This window comes from Taeniopygia guttata, chromosome 3 (genome assembly GCF_048771995.1).
Source record: "Taeniopygia guttata chromosome 3, bTaeGut7.mat, whole genome shotgun sequence".
Taxonomy (NCBI): Eukaryota; Metazoa; Chordata; class Aves; order Passeriformes; family Estrildidae; genus Taeniopygia; species Taeniopygia guttata.
The window spans coordinates 26,233,114-26,252,471 of NC_133027.1; the positions used below are offsets into that span (position 1 = coordinate 26,233,114).

General features: G+C 34.6%; 1 protein-coding gene across 1 annotated transcript in view; it reads right to left on the reverse strand.

Annotated features, from left to right (window-relative positions):
• Positions 1 to 19,358, reverse strand: part of COL21A1 (collagen type XXI alpha 1 chain) — an 83,210-nt gene that overhangs the window by 15,792 nt on the left and 48,060 nt on the right. Inside the window, exons 17-19 of the mRNA XM_030267367.4 lie at positions 18,318 to 18,371; positions 3,163 to 3,207; positions 2,755 to 2,808 (exon numbers count right to left, since the gene is read on the reverse strand). Of these exons, the coding sequence (XP_030123227.3) occupies positions 2,755 to 2,808; positions 3,163 to 3,207; positions 18,318 to 18,371 (153 nt within the window). The remainder of the gene's footprint in view (positions 1 to 2,754; positions 2,809 to 3,162; positions 3,208 to 18,317; positions 18,372 to 19,358) is intronic.

Here is a 19,358-nt window from a genome sequence, read left to right on the forward strand (position 1 = left end):
TTCACCACTTCGCCTCTCTTCACTTTTAGTCTAGAACTGCATGCATAAAATCAATATATTATTATTGTTTTACTTGGACTTGCTTAAATACTGTGAAATGCAATCTGCAATAAGAGCAGCAAAAAATAAAAACATAATGATACAGAAACTCAAACAATTAAATAAGGCCTGGAAACCTAACCTGTCAGACAGTAAATGTTATCAATTATTCCAACTGATAATATTTTCAAAATTCACTGTTATTGTTGTTATTTAATAAAAATAATCTTCTATTTAGTAACAAATGTGAGGAACAATTCACTCCCATGACATTATCTCAGACTTCTTTCAAAAGTTACATGTAATCAAAAACAGATATAATTTCTCACACAGATAACAACTCAGCTTTGCAAAAAAAAAATTAAACTTTATTTGATTTAAATGAAACTAAAACTTAAAGGGTGTCTTTGTTTCCACAATAGAAGAGAAAATTCAGAATACCTAAAACAAGAAGTAATTCTCTGCAGCCATGGTTTTGAAAATTTCATCAGTTTTCTGGTATTTCACCTGTGCTTTACCATTAACCAAAGATTAATACAAATTAACCACATATTAATTCATGTTTCTTGCCTGCTTTGTGATAAGAAAATACTGGTCACCAAAACCTTCCATCAATAAATATAGCAACCTGTTCTTTAGGCCATAGACACTCTACCACTTCAATAGATCATGTCTAGTGAAATCCACATCAGTCTTTGGGTTACAGAAGTGCCATATCCTCACAAAAAATGTCCCTCATTTATTCTACCTTATGCAAAGCAGAAATATTATGGGCACAGAATAGCTTCTTTTTTTTTTTAATTAAACCAGCTATGCATATATATCCACATTGACCTGCAAATACACACCAGAGAAGGCAAATGAGGAAATACATTTAGTAGAATTAAAGGTCAAGAATACATCTGCAGGAAAAAGAGAAATAAAGTCCACTTTTCCTGGTTTCCTTTCTTGCACTTTCATTACTAGACCATATTTGACTTGTTTTGTTTAAAAAACTACACAGAGACTAAATTAAATGAGCACACTGCAAGAAGGAAACTTTCAGATGCAATATAGGAAAAGCTTGTGAATATAATCTGAAAACTATATCAAATTAGAAGAGAAGAGAATGTCCTGAACAAAAATGTAGAACAATTCAGGGACATAAAATGTAGCATTATTGCCCTATTTTGCAGAGCTGACATTATATGTCAGGTAAATTAATAAATTGTTGTTGTTGGCAATGCAATAGGGATAGTCATTAGTGAAGAAGAGCTTGTTACAGAGAAACTTTCCCAAGCTATTAATAGACCATCCACAAGCTTTCCATCTGTGTTTTCTGGAATAAACATATTCAGTATGACTAATACAAGGAAAATCCCACTATCATTTCTGGTTTAAATTCCCTAATGTCATATAATACATTCAGATATTCCATGCATCAATCTCCTACTTAATTTATCAAGTGACAAAAAATACTTTAAATGAATTGACAAGAAAGAGGAATAAACTATTTTCAAGTGTATCACAAAGCAGATGTTATTTACCGAAGAGAAGAGAAGAGAAGAGAAGAGAAGAGAAGAGAAGAGAAGAGAAGAGAAGAGAAGAGAAGAGAAGAGAAGAGAAGAGAAGAGAAGAGAAGAGAAGAGAAGAGAAGAGAAGAGAAGAGAAGAGAAGAGAAGAGAAGAGAAGAGAAGAGAAGAGAAGAAGCCATACCATGAGAAACACTCCAGCACACCAGTCTTTAAATGATGCCTAGTAGTTACTTTCATACCCAGATGGCTCATTTGGCATGCAGTGACATGCAATTACATGTAATTGCACATACCAAGATAGTCAAACATATGTGTTGCTAACCTCCATCCAAACAAGGATTCTCTTGAGAACAGGGAATATTGCAGTGGGATGTAAGCCCAAGTAAATTTTGGTTTCAGGTTTGACTTTACGCACTCTAGAAGATGGTAACCTTAGCTAGGATGTTAAAGAGATTAATCAAGAAAGATAGGATTAAAAGGTGTATATTGAGATCTTTGGCATCCTCTTCCTTCAAGGTTCCTGTCATCCAACCAAGTGAGGCACAGGCCACCACAACACCCCTGCAGCCACTGAAAGTGGGAAAGAATGGTCCCTGAAAAGAGTATTCCTGTCATGCAAGGAAAGTGTACTTTGACAGTCTAAGAGTGTGACAGTACAGACTGAGAAATTAGTATCAAGGCACTTTTAGAGAACCACTGAATATTCTGTATTTGTCCTTGAAGATATAAATATGTACTACTTCTACTTTTAACACTACAAAGGGACATCAGAACGCCCTTTGTCTATCAAAATGGATGAAATCCAGCCTCACTATTGTATGTCAAGAAGTTCAGATTTTCATAGGAAAATACCTCAAAAAATGACGAGAGAGATAAATCATGAGACAGACAAGTTACTAAACTGAAAAATACAGTCTCTTAACAACCATCAGAATCCAAGAACTCACCTCTTGTCAAAATATCCAGAAGCTTAAAGTAATGGCAAGGGTAACAGAAAAAATAACAGTTCTCAGCTTTCAGCCAGAATTGTCATGCTGCAAATATGTCACTGAGCTAAAAACTTACATTTACCATAGCCTTGTCTTTCCCACCTGCAAATGCTAGTTTGCTCTTGTATTTGCCATTATATGTTTGTTTATGACAGGCATAGAATGGCAACAGAACAATTATTTGTTCATAATAACAAAATTTTGAAACTTACAGTATCTCCTGGTGATCCTTTTGCTCCTGGTTGACCTGGCGGTCCAATTTCACCCTGTATTTTTTACATAAAGAGAAAAATTCTATGACTAATGTATGTATACTTAACATTCTTTTATAATTCTTTAACTATGCAGATTTAATTGGTTAATATTGTTTCTCAATGTATTAGGAAATTAGCATGGTTCCTTTGAAACTATTCATTCCTTCTGGAGTAGTTGAAGTAAAACCTAGTAAGAGATTTTTAAACATGCCATGAATTGTCTCCATTCTTTTGCAGCATGATTTGATGTCTTAAATCCCCACTATGAAAACTCTTCTTTAAGCCTAAGCCCTTAGTTTGGAATGGGTATATACATTATAGATTTTAACTGTGTTTTCAACAGTTAGTTGAAAGGTTCAGTAGTACCTTTTGTCCTTTTGTTCCTTGATTTCCAGGAATTCCAGGAATTCCCTGAGAAGGAAAAAGAAAACCTTTTAAATGTAGGAAATCATTTCAGCAGAACTTTTTTGCATTTGCCTAAATGATTTGGGTTCAAAATATGGGCAGGGACAAAAAAATTAAACAAAACAGAACATAACAAAAAAAAACAAAGAACAAAAAATACAAAAAAAACCCCATAAAACCAACAACAAAAAAAAACTCAAGAATAACAAAATCCCTCAAAGCACCAAAAACACATAGGAGAAAAAGTTTCAGCTGGAAACATGCAGACTACTCCAGGGATACAGTGAAACACTAATGTTGAATTGTTCCCCACTGCTTTTGTTGCAGTAGCCCATGTCTAGTGTTCAGCAGGCTCACATGCTCTTGCTTGCCCCAAAACCCTGACTGTCACACAGAAAGGAACCATTTTACATTATCCATAAGATTTCCCACGTAAGTTAAAGCAAAATCCCTGGTCAATGGGACCATCAGCACAACAGATCATAATATCTAAAATACAGTGACTTTAAAGAGACAGATACAGTTTTCCTTGATGTATACTAGCTTCCACGTTCATAAATACTTGAGAATCTCTGCCATTTCCTCAGCATCATTGTTCATTCAGCTCTATGGTACATCTCATGTTTCTAACAATGATCACTTAATCGAATGTGATTCAGGTTAAAACAGAATTTTACATATGCTTAATGGAGAAGTCTACATTCAGTTAGTCTATTTTTTCTCTCAAGTTAAAACTATTCAAATTTTTTGGATAGACTATGTTCTTACTTGTACCATAACTAATCTGCAGCAAGAATTTGGCTTACAGACTTTACATTTTAATCTAATATTGAAAATAACATGTTGCAGTGAAGACAAGAGGACTGTTCTAGACACCACTGAAACAAATGTATTCTATGGGAACAAAATAACATGAATGTAACAACTATAACCTAATAGTTTCCATATGAATTACATCTGTGCAAAAGATAGTCCCATTGTTTTGCAGTTTACACCCGCTTTTAGTAAATAATGACCCTGCAAAGTAGAAACAGTTATTTGGTCAATGGCATATGAGTTAACAATTACATCCTGAGCATTTTACAGATCATAAAAAATCCAGTGTATCTATCAATACAGGAAGAGATCAAATAATGCAATGAAAAGACCTTGAAAATAATGCCTCATACTGAGACTTCCACTCACATTATGTTATATAACTCTTCTTAACTTTTGTCCAAACCTTCTAAGATCTTTTGCACAAATAAAGAGATGGGAAATAGGGCATGTTTGTCAACACATTTAGGAATTTCCAAACCCATGTGTCAGTTCTCAATATAATTATAATATTTAATAATGTAGGGTTTTTTTCTGTAGCTGTAAAATATAAAACCAAATTACGAATGTCTGTACACGTAATATAAACAAGAATTTAATATATGCTGAAAAACATCCCACTAGGCAGCAATATTCTTGTCCTGAATGTGCCAGAGACTTCCAGTTACATTTCTGTGCAATTTGAAGGGCTCAGTTCCACACACTCATCCAACACAACAAATGATTTACCATGATATGAGCATGCGTACAAGAAACACGATGTCCTGCTGAGCTGTGTTGATCTTTCTTGGTTAAAATAAATGGTTGGTATAAAACATTTAATTTTATATCAGCAACAAAGAAAGATGAAACTCCAAGAACAACAATTGTAAAACTAAGTCATGTTTCCCTTCTCCCCCCACCCCCCCCCACTTTTGTTTCCCCTTTCTGACTGATTCTTCACTACTGAGGGATGTGGAAATTAGACCCTTAAGTCAGTGGAGAGCTGGTCTAAACCCTTAAAATTTCCTTATGGTTCATCAACATTCACTCAGCTAAGAATGAATATATCACTTATGCTGATGTGAGTGGTTTCCAGAGTACAAGCGCTGGAGATTTTCAGTTACTCTCTACATGCAGACTGGCACAAAAGGAGAATAAAGTGGCTAATTTGGTAATAAAGAATGAGTATTTCCCACAAGTTATTTTTCTGCGTAGCTTCTATGGTTAAGTAATTACAAGGACTAATTTCTGCAGGATCACCTCCAGAATACCTAAAAAATTTAAATGGTTGTTTTGTGATTATCTGTCCCAATCTATCACTTCCATTTACATGGATAATCTCTAGTTATACCAATTAGAATTATTTGCACTTCCTCAAAAGACAAGTTTAAAAGGTAGTTTAGATTTCAAGAGTTTCTTACCTAACTTCTAAGTCAAAAGCCAAATCTAGCTTTGGAAGTGTGTCTTGTTTCCAAACAGAGATTTCATTCACAATACAAATCCTTAGAATCTGTGCATCTTTTTTTTTTTTTTTAAGTTCCATAGACACTCTGAATAGGAAGTTATATTTAATAAGATGACATAACACTAACTAAGCTGTCAAAGAAACCTTACTTTAATTATCAAAAAATGCATTCTAACTTTAAAATATGAGACAAAGCAATTCATTTTACTCCATTTGTAAGACAAGAAAAAAAAGGTTTTTAAAAGTATATTGCAACTAAAATTATCACAAATGCCTGTATTTAATCAAAACTTAATATGAAACACATTCATCATGCATTTTTTCTTCCACTTAGGGAAAAACAATGTTTGGAACTGCTACAAATGGGAAAATGGCCACCCACTGGGAGTAATAGAATCAATACTGTGAAATAGTTCATGATTCACTGGCCTATAGAAAAAATAAACCAAAACCCTGCCTTTGGGGATGTCCTTTGAAAAGCTATTGAGCACATTTTGTTCATATAAAATATGAAAAGCTGTGATTCCAAAGTTTCTTTTTCCTCGCCTTTCCAGAAAATGCCTGTTAAATGGTTTGTATATATCACATATGCAGTTGTAATAGCAATAGAAAGTAGCAGTACATTTCTAGCCAGAATATCTAAAATTCAAACTATCTACTGTGCTTTACTGATTTCTGTCCTTTTGTGAGTTGGAGAGTTTCTATAGTTTGAATCGGTTAATTTGTTCCCCTTTTTCTTTTACATCAAACTTCAGAAAGGTTTATTCTTCAAGCATTTCTTCAAATATAAAAAATAAGTTAATCACAAGTACTGCCTCAGTTCTTTCAATTGACTTCATCAATTATTGTCACTTCATTCCAATGCCTTCCTCCTTTATTTGAAATTTTCCCTTAAATGGAAATTCTTCCCTTATCCCATAAAAGCCTGTAATATTATTCACTATTCATTATTTTAGCCTTTATCAGAAAGTACTATAATGACATGAAATGTAAAGCCAGCAAGATAGTCTAGTAAATCTAATTCCTTGGTTTAAATTCCATGTTTATTCTAAAAATTCTCAACTGCAGTTTTATCACACACTGCTGAGTTTGTGCCTAAAAACTAATGCCATTGTGTACCTGTTTGGCAGCTAACTAAGATTTTTGGAGACTGGGAAGGACTGCTGTCCTTATCCTTTACTCAGCCTCTGTTGCTTGTTTAATTATTTATCTTCTACCCTGTCTCATCGATGTGTACCTAGAAGCCTGTCAGCTTTCTAAGGTCTGGTTAGGCTTGGGGAGGCTTTGCAGGGTAACCCCAGGACCTAAAGTGACACTTGAATGCCATGTAGATAATTTAGATAATCTCTAGTGTCACTAATGGTGCTGTGGGATAGCAGATCTACCCTTTGAAAAAGACGTCACTCTGCTCTAAAAAGTGTGTCGTGCCTGCCCAGCTGCTGCAGTTGTCCTCACACAACTCCAATGGCTCTTGGTGGCCATGCCCAGGCAGCCAAAACCCGCACACCTCGATATCTACTTCTGTCTCAGCATCACACTGCAAAATGGACCTCATCTCAGTATGCAACCAAATCCCTGGATGCAGACTTCCTCAGCTGCAGCCTGCACAGCTGGGACTTCAGAACACCCAAAAGCATTAATTTGTTTCTGTTGTGATGATGAACCTCAGTTATGACAGCTATAAAATTCTGTATAAATATTCTAGTTTATTCCAGTTTCAGCAATTTAAATAAATCTTCCATTCTTTGATAATATCTGGCAGATAGAATGGATTTAACTGTAATAGAATGGAACTGTAAGAAATGAACTGTAAGAGGAAAATGTTTTCACAATCCCTGGAAAAATTTTCCTGTAGTTTTCATTAATCATGAGGTGTCTATTTTTGTGTTGGATTATATTAAACAGATGGACTTTCTTCCATGCAGCCCCACAAAAAATCCTTTAAGGAAATTGCCTAGGGCCTCATATACCATTTAACTAGAGGCAAGCATTTTTACTTAAAACACAAGCTACATTTCTCAAAATATTTCCTGCTTCTTCTAGCTAGTACCAGGATTATTTGCATCCCCCTTATGGTTAATTTTATACTTGCAAACAGCAGAAGAAACCTTGCATAAGACCTTTTTAAACAACAAAACAAAACTTATTTTAATCTTAAAATGAGTATATGTTAGCGCATTTTTATTCTTTATTTTCTGCTGCTGTCTTTATTATTCCACATTTCTTCAGTGCCTAGTAGGACAGGATACCCTATTATGTAAAGTAGGAATTTCTAGGCTATAGGTAATGTATCCATAATCATAAAATTTTATCTCTTCTCAGGAAAATGTGAAATTATATATAGAGTATTTCCAAAAGCTATTTTTTATGAGCAAACTGCTTTGCAGTCAATTCCCCAGCTAGATGTAGAGAACTTTAGTATGCTTGTCTTTATTATCTTATTTTCTTCTGATAAAAAGATGGTTTTTTTCTAGCATATATGAGTTCTTTAATTTATTATTCAATCAAATGGTTCATTCCACTCTGAAAAATCTGCAATTCTGAGATGACCCTAAAGGGTCTTATATAAATTACAGCAATAGAACAAGATACACAAAAGATATCTATCTATCCATATATTCCCATGATCCCTTTTAAACACCTGGAAAACTCAACTCTTTATGTATCCTTAATTGAAAAAGCCTACTTGATGATACATGAGAGATTTACTGGAGACAAGCAAAAAAGTACAAGTCAACTCATAATTTGGATGAAAGTACAACAATCAAAACACTTTTTAAAGGATTATAGCAAATCCTTGATAATCCTAATAGAACAAAAGAGACAAACCAAATTTGGATAATGTATAAAACTGGAAAAGAAACTCAATGAAGCAGAATCTGCTACTACTGAGTAGTTGCAATTGATGAAAGAAAAAAAAAGGGCTACATACAAAGAAGAGTTCCCACAGACATAATGATTATCCACCAGACCAGCACAGCAGCTTTAAATTAAGTTCAGGAAAGGAAAAAGCATTACCAAGATCTTTGCAGTTATAAGATTGCAGTTTTCAAACACTTTTTTGGCAAATCAGTTATTAGCAATAAAATGCACATGTTAAATGTGGAACAGAGTGACCCCTATTGCATTGCCAACACCACGGACCTTGGAAAACTATAATCCACAATCTGGAAATACTAATAGAAAATGAAAACTATGTATATCTTGTCACAGGCTGAAACTGGTGTTACTCTTGTTTCTTGTAAAGAACCCTCAAAAGACTCAGACTTGCCAAACCTTCATGGATCCAAAGGCGGGCAGTCAAAATTGAACTCCCAGCCCTGCAGGTGACACCATGATGCCCTCCCTCTGCCTATGGTGATCAGCCTTAGAGATTGTGATAACCAACATCCCATCTGTCATAAACCCTGCAAACTTCTAAATGCTGACAAACTGACCCACATTTGACACTTAAACATGCTGATACTCAAGCAGTAACAAGCCGTCAAAATTCTTTAAAATTTCTCCACCACTTAAATTACAGGGAACAACTTATGAGGGTCACAGCGCTTGAGCACCTTGCACACACAAGACAGGGCAGGCTGAGGCCAGCAAAGCCTCCCCAAAGGGCACTGACTCTGCTCTGCTCCTTACACCCAACACATAACCAGAGTTCTGTCCTCACAGGTCACACTGATGCAGTTTTCAGCCACATCTCTTTCCCATAGTAAGGAACCACTCAGTTAAATTAGCAGTAAGTTTAATAATAAATCATTATTTTTTTTTCTTTTCAAATATGGTGGATTCTGCGAAACTGGTCACAGAACACAGCAAAAAAACCCCAGTAAAACTGTGTTCCAAAAGGGATTGTAAAATTCCTACAGAATTGGTCCATTGCTGGCTATTAAGGATGAGCCAGCCTGCATTTTTGGCTAAGAAAGTCCTAAAGCTCTGACAGAGAGTATCTGGCAGTAAATAACAGGTGAAAAAAAAATCATTTTCTATATGTTCCTATCCCTTCCCAGAGCAAAAGTTCTGTGATAATTCCTTTAGTCCAAGTCTGTTTGGCAGCTGTTACCTGTTTAAGAAATAGCTAAGAAAAATTGGAACAAAGGCTGGGACAAAACCCTTCCAGAGCACAAAGAAAGAAAATCTCACCTTGACTCACTCAGCAATCATTAAGGCTAAATTTAATTACTAAAACTAACTACTAAAGCAAACAATATTTTGCACAATAAGAGGCAAAGGTTGCTTCTTAAAATGGTTTAATAATATTATCAGAAATAATAGCTAAATCTTGCAAATTGATTTAAATTCACTCTTATTAAAGATCATGGTGTTTTGTTTTGCTTTGTTTTGTTTTGTTATGGATCAGAAGCCAGACTATATTCTGACAAGACTTTCCATAGCTTCAATTCACAATAATTTTAGTGTGGAAAGATTAAAAAAAAAAAAAAAATAAACACTTACTGTGCCACATTTCCCCAAATTTTAGAGCACTATATTTACTTGAGTGTCTGAGACTTGAGTATCAGCTCAATTCCACATTTAAAACTGTTTGTGGACAGGAATAGTGCAGTGCTCTTGATCAAGAAGGTCACACAGAAGAAACACAAGTAACTAATTACTTTGACAGCCTGACTACCACTTGAACGTAAAACTAACAAAGCAGCTCTGCTACAAGTTGTTTGTTTGTTTTTCTCTTGTCTATTTTCTGCAGGACTTCAATTAAAGTAACTTTTATTAATCCAAGTATCTAAACTGTCTAAGACAGTAAAACCAAAAATGATCCGTTCTATTTGTGACACATATTTAATGATGAGTTGAATGCAGATATCAGTTTCACTGTAGAAAAAATTATATCAAAGAAATAGAATAAATATAGACTCATACTTGACTATATGAGGTGAAATGAAAACCATTCTGGGTAATTCTCAGACTGGAGGCTGTAGATTTAATGCCAGATACAGCACTTAGAGCTCGATACAGCTAGAGGGCTATGAATCACTACCCTGACCACAGTTCTCAAGGAAGCTGTAACTCAGACCTTCTGAGGACTCAGGTACAACAATTCTTTTCCTCTGGCTTCTCCCATGTTGAAGAAGAAGGATGACTAGCTAGAAAACTGGCTACACTGTTACTACTCTGTTGAAGTTGGATCAGAGGACGGGAACTCAATCACCCTTTTGGTAAACCTCTTTCCATTTGTGGCTAAGTAACTTACCATAAACATGTTGTGCAGCATAGAAAAGAACAGCAATGTGCAAGTGAAATAAACTGAAATAATAAATATTTATGTCTGCTACATTCTAACTGAGTGTCTTCCTCATGCATACTCTACTCTCCATGTTTGGTTTCTAAGCATAGCAATCAGCCGGGGCAAGATTCTGCTCGGTCTTCAGAGCCACTGGAAATTCCAGCAGATACTTACCTAAGTCATAAAATGTTAAGAAGAAAATTGCATGTCAAGAATAAAAAGAGATGTTGTTCTTTAGAGATTAATCAGCACACATGAAACAATGATTATTGGAAGTATAAACATCAACTTTCCGGGTACTAACAGGTCAGATGCCAGCCCAATACACAACATATACCAGTCCAAACATTCTCTTCAAGCCTTTTCTCTTCAGAAAAGCCTTTCTTTGTTGAATGAAATTAGCACATGCATTCAAGGAATGCTCTAAATATTACTACTGACATCAGGTGGATCCAAAAGAATGCAAATGAGTCCTTCTTTAAATATCACATCAAAGGAAATGAATGTTGAGTACTTTGGGTATATTTATCTTGTTCCATTGTAGCATTTAACTTCCAAGATCTTTACTAGTTATTTTTATCAGGTTGAAATAACCAGTTACAGGTACACATACACACACACACATGTTCTATTGCTTTAATTCTTTAATTAAAGCCAAATCAACAACCCCACTTTTAACTGATACTAGAGAAGAAAGAAATTTCTGATAAAGAACATAGGATCAATTTACTGTTGTGTGAACTTGTCCATTCAACTTTTTGAAAATCTACATTTGATCAAGTCCAGTAACTTTTTGGAATGTCTTTTTCTGAGTCCAAGTACGTTAAGTAATATACTTGAAATATATCAGTACATCATCTACTCAAAGTAACAAAAACAATTCATTAGAAATGTTTTTGAATGATAATCTGTTGTAGCTAACTGATGTTTTCCCACTTAAAACACATTGTCATATTGCATATTTATCATGTTAAAATGCCAAAGAAACAATTTCTATAGGAAAACCCACTGCAATATTATTACTAAGAAAATATAGTTACTGGCACTGAGAAAAAAGGTAGTGATGTGTGTAAGCACGTGCATATCACAGTCTCTGCCATTTCCTAAATGCACAAGCATTATATAGGCATATATTTATTCATATTCTTGGGGAATATTAACATGAGAGAGTATATTGGATGTGTAATGATTACATCCATACCACCAAATTGATTCAGTCTGTTTCAACCCAGATCCTCAGACTCTCTCTAAGCCAAGCTGAAAACATGACAGCTAAAGGCTCAAGCTACATATCATCCCCTTAGGGGGAAAAACACAGGTGAAGCAACATGTGTCTTACTCTAGACAGAATAAGCTTATGCCAAAGCACTTAATCTGGCAATTAAAGCTCACTTTTTAGTACAGCTAATCAAGATGAATAATATCAAGCTTAAAGTCTCTAGGAGAAAATTTCCAAAAATACCCCAAATTCTTTAATGCTTAGAAGAAATTGGACTCTTCACAAGAGCTTGGAAGTCAATTACTGCACTCTTTAACAAAGCTGTACCTTCAAGTGCTCACTGCGGGACAATTATTTCAGAATCATACTGGTTTAATACTCTTTTTCAGTTTATAAAATATTAAAAAACTATTAAGGGCTATTTTAACAAAATTATAAGCACCTATTTATTAGAACATAGATCATCAAGTCAGTAGAAAGATTTTAAATTGTTACAACACATTTGCTAGAGGTACTTCTATTTCTATGTTTACAAAACATCAGCAATAGAGGAGGAATGCTGGCGTCTAATTTCTGTCAGAATATGAATCACTAAAAAAATTGCCAGCCATAAAAGTAGAAAACAGAGTACTCTGAGCAGCATTTAGAACTACTTATAATATATGACATTCATGTCCACAATGGGTTTACAACTAGAGCTCCTTTCATATTCCCTTACAACTTTTGAGAATTTCCCTTCAGTAACATTGCACTTATAAAACAATCTTAAAGAAATGTTAGCAGGGATGCCACCTCTTCTCTACATCATTTTCCAAAATTATCAAACTTAAAATGGCATTAGCTAAAAAAAATAATGAAAATAATAAAAAATACTTTCCTAAGTCTCTGTAGACAAAAAAAGGACAAGAAAGATATTATAATTATAGCAAATTAATATACTAATGTAATTGCACTGTGTGAGGAAATAAAATTAAAATTAGAAATCACGATGATTATGCAGAAAGTGTGAATTAGTTGGGAGAGAACTGTTAGCTTTATAACTTAGAAAAGCAGGCATTATTTTCCAAGCTGCATTAAATTAGTGGGTCCAAGTTTATTACAGCATTTATGGTGGCACCAGTGCAGGCTGAATTCAATGGGAATCTTTCCAGTGACTTCAATAGACTTTGGATCAACAACTATGCTGTCATGTCTTGTATCATCTTTGTCAACTGGGAATAATAAAGTAACTCAGATTAGCCTGCCTGAAGTTCTAGATGTCTTCTGATTACCTGTTTCATTATAATTCTCATACTTATCTTCTTAACAGCAATTAACTGTTCCATAATTATAATACTGAATTAATTTAGTTAAAATAACTTCTCAGTCAGAATGAAGATAACCTAGGTTGGAAATAATGTTAGCTCAAAATAAATACAGCTACCTAGAAGTTATACTTGACAGAAAAACCTGCATTCAGTCTAAAGAACCTGTTTGAGCTTACAGCACTATGTAATTAACAAATGATTGCTGGGAGTATTGTGCAGTCAAAACTGTTATCTCCCCCTTTCTCAAGTGAGAACAAAACTAACATCTGTTACATAGCTCAAGCACTCAGAAAGTCATCAGCAAGACTCTCTACCTCAACAATTTAGATATTAGAAGAAAGAATAAAGAAACAGTACCAAAAAGTACATTCAACTAACCATGCCTAGTTGTAAAGAAGTAATGATGCATGCCACATGCCTACAAAAATCATCATTTTTCAGCTGTTTACGAATAAAAAAACCACCTCACCCAACTAACAACTTTTTTTTTTTTTACAGGTAAAAGTCAGCATTTTCAAAAATAAATAAGTGTTCTTTTGAGAGCAAAATTTGCAGAGAAAATGCTAGTCTTTACATCCCTTATGATTGTAATGCTGACACCTTTAAAACACAGGCCACCAGAGCTCAGATCCTACTATCAAGGCATCTCAGACTAGTAGAAAAGCATGTATATCAGATCAGAAACTATAACTTTTGATAGTCACACCAACCACTCTGTTGAGTATCCTGATCACTCTCCTCTTAAAAAGTGACAGTAAAAATTTTTTTCTTTATAGACTATTTACAAAGAGAGTGCTATTTTATAGCAGGACCTAATTTTAAGGTGATATAAAATCTGAAGGAGTATTTAGTACTCTGAAATATTCCCACAAGTAATAAATTCACACAACACATGATCTTTTGAGCACTGGAAACACAACAGGATCTTTATGCTTTAACCTATGAAGAGATTAAAAGTAGAAATTCAATAATCAGACTAGGTGGATAAAAAATAAAGTAACAGTTTCAGAAAAGAATTTTTTCACAACGCCTACTAAGCAGATATACAATAGAGATCTTAGGTTTGCTTTTATCCTAAGTACTTCATAACTCAGTATCTAAATGCAAGTATAAAACACAAATGTTGAGTAAATGGCATCTTAGTACCTAAAATTGGTACATATCAACATAACATCAACATCAGGAGCATCAAGAAAAACATTACATGACAGAGAGGAAAATAATAGTAACAAGAAAACTCCAAACTTTTTCTGCATTCTACTATATGACTAAGTAAGGATTGTTTATTTTTTTTTTTCCTGTTTCTATCAATCTCAGCATAGCTAATAAATGCAGTAGAATCACATTAACTTTGTATTTGCTTTCCAAACATACAGGATATCTGGCCATACCAGTTTGTTTTCCGGATTTCTGCATTATGAAGACTGTACGACTTATGTTGTATCTTGTAGCATATCTTAATTATATTTCAAAAAGAATTCTGCTACCATTGCCTAGCATAAAACACACATTTTTTCAGAGAATACATTGTTCTATATCTGGCATTCCTGATGCAGTTATGAAAGATCATTAGACAAACCAGGAGTGTAGGTATAACAGTGGGAGTCAGGTCAGAAGCTGAAAGTCATGTTGTGCTGCTATTGCTGGCACAAATGAGGCCACATCTGAGATCTTGAGATGTGACCTAAATATTGAGACAAAACTCTACCATTTTTAAGTGTTTGCAGATGTATTTCTGAAAAATATGAGTTCTGGAGAGTAAACATGAGCAGTTGCAAATGCTCAGACATATTACTTGTGGCAGCAGAGCATATGCTAGGCCTAGAAGAGTGCTATAAATGTCCTGCCAGCTTTACCCACAAGCAATCACTTCAGAGTTCCCATCTGCATAATTGCAAACACAAGGAGCTTCCATTGAAACCAAATTCTGAAAAACCCTACCTACGTTAAAAAGCACAGTCAGGCTGGAATTAAGCTCAAATAAATCTTGATTTATTCTATAGACATTTGGTCCCAAAAAACAACATATTTATCAAAACAACCTGTCACCAGTAAGATAGATGACTAGCCATTGAACTACTTAAGTGACAGCATGGTCTGGTTTTGTCACCAGGAAAATGAGCTTGATTACTACCTTTACCAAACCCTGAATTATTCTGACCATACAGTCACATGCTATTCTGTGTTGGTAGAACTGGGATAGTCTGGTTAACTGAAACTCCAAATAATATCATTGAGAGAAATCAAGCTCATCTCTTGAAATTATTTACTTATCTTTACAGCCTACTTTATCTGTTTGTAACTTTGGGGATTAGCAAGAATAATAATATACCAGAAAGTATTCTGTGCAAAAAATAACCACACATCTCAAAGTCTGGAGGCAATGGGAGGGAGTTCAGTTCACCTGTGTTCTCCACTATAGACAGTTGCTCCTTAGATGTCTCAACATGCATTCACTTCACAACCATGTTATTTTTATTTGCTAAACAAAAGGGATCATAAGATGACTATTTTTTTAATCATCAATTTAACAAATTAAGCCATGTCTAACACTAATGTGACTAAATGAAACAAATAAAGACTGCATGCCTATTTGTGTGGGTGGGGTATCCCCACAATCTGCTGAGACATCCCAGGGCCACAGCTGCATGTGGCTGGTTATATAAAGTCATCCAGCTTCAACTGTATCATCCAAGGCTTGTCTTGTGCTTAGGCAGCCTATTTGGCTGTTCCAGGGATGGCACAGCACAGCTCAATCCCTCCCTTCCACACCAGTCCCTAACTATAAGGGTATCCCACCAGAGAAGTTTACACTGAATTCCACAGAAGGGGAGCTGAGAGGAGGTGCTTACACATTATATTTCAAATACACATTGGGGGAACAACAGAAACAACACAAGCAGTAAGTTTCACAAGATATCACTCACAGCGCCTAAAATCCAGCTCACTTTCCAACAGGTGAAAGCCAATTACCCTCTTTGAATAGAGGAGTCCATAATCTCACAGCTGAGGACAGCTTTCATTTTCCACAACCCAAACACACATTTTACCCTCAACATTTCTGCACTGAACTGCAGAAATGCTGCTCTTCCAGGCCCTAAATAGATGGGAGCACTGTGTTGGTCATGCAGGATGGTGCTACATCAGCAATAGAGGCAGATAGGCAGGGATGACTCAGTGTCTTACATTCCCTAATGATGACCTTGAGGCAATTTTAGGGTCAGCACATAGCCTTTATACTCTTCAGAACCTCCACTGATTATAAATGAAGGATACAAGCAATTTAGCTTTCTCTATAAGGATTTTTTAAAATTTTTGTAGTTGTTTATATTTTGGAAGTCTCCCTCTACAGTATTTTGCAGTGATTTTAAAAAACTTCTTAGTACTTTTAATGCCTTAAATCTACCACTTCATTTCCCTTTAAAGCAAAATTATGGGACTTTAGTGATGAGTTTACATTGTTTAAAATGTTATATTGTGACTGTTATATATATAATTTATATTGACTTTAAACCAAAATGCATTTCAGTAGTAGATACAGTTCATACTTAACAAATGCCATCACATTAGAAAGACAGCTGTTAAAGTATTAAATATTTTGTTTTCTCTAGGTCAGAAATGCCCTTTCCCTTCCATTTCTTAGATGAATTTTTTTAAAAAATCACCATGACCAACTAACATTTCTTTTGTAAAAATGAAAAGAGACAAACCAAGGCAAGGGACAATAATAAAACTCACTTTTATCTCATCACATTTGTTAAGGTGTACCAAGTTACAATAAACCAAAATCCCTTCAGTTGTATTTTACGATATTTAATTAGCATTCAGTCTTTCTTACATATGGAGACACTGTAGACTGTAAAACACCTCACAGTTACTTGGGCCAGAAAAAGAGGAAGAAATAAAGCCAAGGGAGGAATTGTGTGTGTTTTTCACTTAAGCCAGATAAGTGGGAAGAAAGTGTCTTGGGCATGATTTTTTAGTGTTTTGCAGTCTAGTCAAAATTTGAGTAGTTTGAGAAGGTTTTGGTGAATATATAAAAAAATTCAGAATTTTTCAGCTAGAAATGTTATTTCCAACTCCTCATTATCAAAACTTTCTATCATATTTCAGATCCTGTAACTCAGACTGTCTCCCATTACATGCAGTACCACAAAATTTCTGACTGTATAAAGCTGTATCTCTTTATCTTACAATTCTAAATGTAATTCAGAAGGCAATTCATCTGTAAGGCAGTGCTCCACCAACTGAGCTCTGTTTACTGCTCTTGGCCTGCAGAAGAATTGCTGATGGTTTGATGACAGCTGGCTGTCTCTCAGCACTCAAAGCTGCTATCTTGGCTCCTCTGCTTCAAGCAGTCTGCCGGCCTGGAAGGAAACAAGGAGGAACAGAGGAGGACAAGGAGGAAACAAGGAAGGACAAAGCCTGCCTATCAGATATTAAGGGGAGGTAAAAGAAGATGCCCAAATACCAGCAGAGGAACAATGTCTTTGGAAAGAAGCAAAGCAAAAGTGAAGCAGCAGAGTCCCCAGCTAAGCAAGAAGTAGAGAGATGCAGATAAAGATGCACGGAAGTAAAAGGCCAGTAAAACTGGGCAAAGGAAAGGCAGTGGTACATAGTGAAAAAAATACTTTAAAAGTATGATTAACAAGTATTTGCAAGAAGATACCAATCATTCCTACTATCATGTAGTAGATATGAGAGTTAAACCCATCCAGAATATTTCCTCAAGTAAGTAATTATTCATATCTAACAACATCAACAGGACAGAAGCCAATAATGAGACAATTTCATACCATATGTATCACTCTCAGTATATACAACAGCAATATGGTGAAGAATCTTTTCTTTTAATGCATCTTTGACTTTAAAGGCTTGTTCATTGCTTTTAATTAAATCAAATTTAAAGATGAACAGCAGAAAATGAACAAGCATTTTTTAAAAAATTGACATATCAACCAATTCAAATCAACACAAATTAAACATGAAGTATAATAGCTATTAGCAAAAAAAAAAAAAAAAGAAAAAAAAAAAAAAGACAAAACCCAACAAAACAAAACATAAGGATATGTCAGGAATTTAATCACTTACAGGTTCTCCTCGGTGTCCTTCTAGGCCTGGAGATCCAGGCTGCCCAACTTCTCCCTTTACAAAAAATCATAAAAAAACAACCTTATTTGCATAATAAAAATAATTATTTTACATAGTAAATAATATTTTTAATCTAAGTAAAATTTCAAAGCAATACACATTGAGACTTCACCAAACTAACATCTCTTAACAGTTTAATACACAGCAAGAAGCATCATCAATCCAATATTACCTCATGTTGTGTCTGACAGCTGTCAAACAGCTTGCAAAAAGAGATGAGAGAAAAATTTCTGTTCACTCAGAACAGCAATTTCTTGTAGAAAAAAATGCATAAAACAATAACAGACTGTTACTGGTTAATTGCTAGTATAAATAATACCATGAAAAAATATTTCAAAGTACTTCAGAATACAACAATACAAAAAATGATCAAATATTTATCAAAGTATGTATGATACTGAAGTATTTTGAAAATCTGAATAATTCAAGAAAAAAAAAGCACATATACAAGGCAAAGATATAGATATAGATGTAGATACACACACACACACACACACACACACACGTATAAAATAATCTGGCACTAATTAACTTAAAATTATAAGAGCTGGACTTCAAGTAACAATGGGTAGCATCTGGGTTTACATCCATGTTTTTTCCACATTCTTTCCCAAAAAGAATATTGTAAAAATACAGGAAAGTTCCAACAGAAATTTCCTTCAAAGACAGCCTGTTTTTAGCATTCTGAATTTGATTACAGACCCAGAATGAAGCAATGTTTTATAGCAAGCAGATGTTGAAGTCAGGCTAACAAAATGTTTGAATGAAAAATATGGCTTCTATTAACTATTGTATTATAAAATTAATAAAACTTAATGAGCACATCATTAGGTGCATCATCATGTTTATGTTGCAAATTTAACGTCATATTTTTGGTACTACAATAAGGAAAATAGTCCAGAAAATGTCTTTCAGTTTAAATGTACACACATTCACACAATATACTGAATTGTCTGTATACAACTTACAAGCATAAAACAT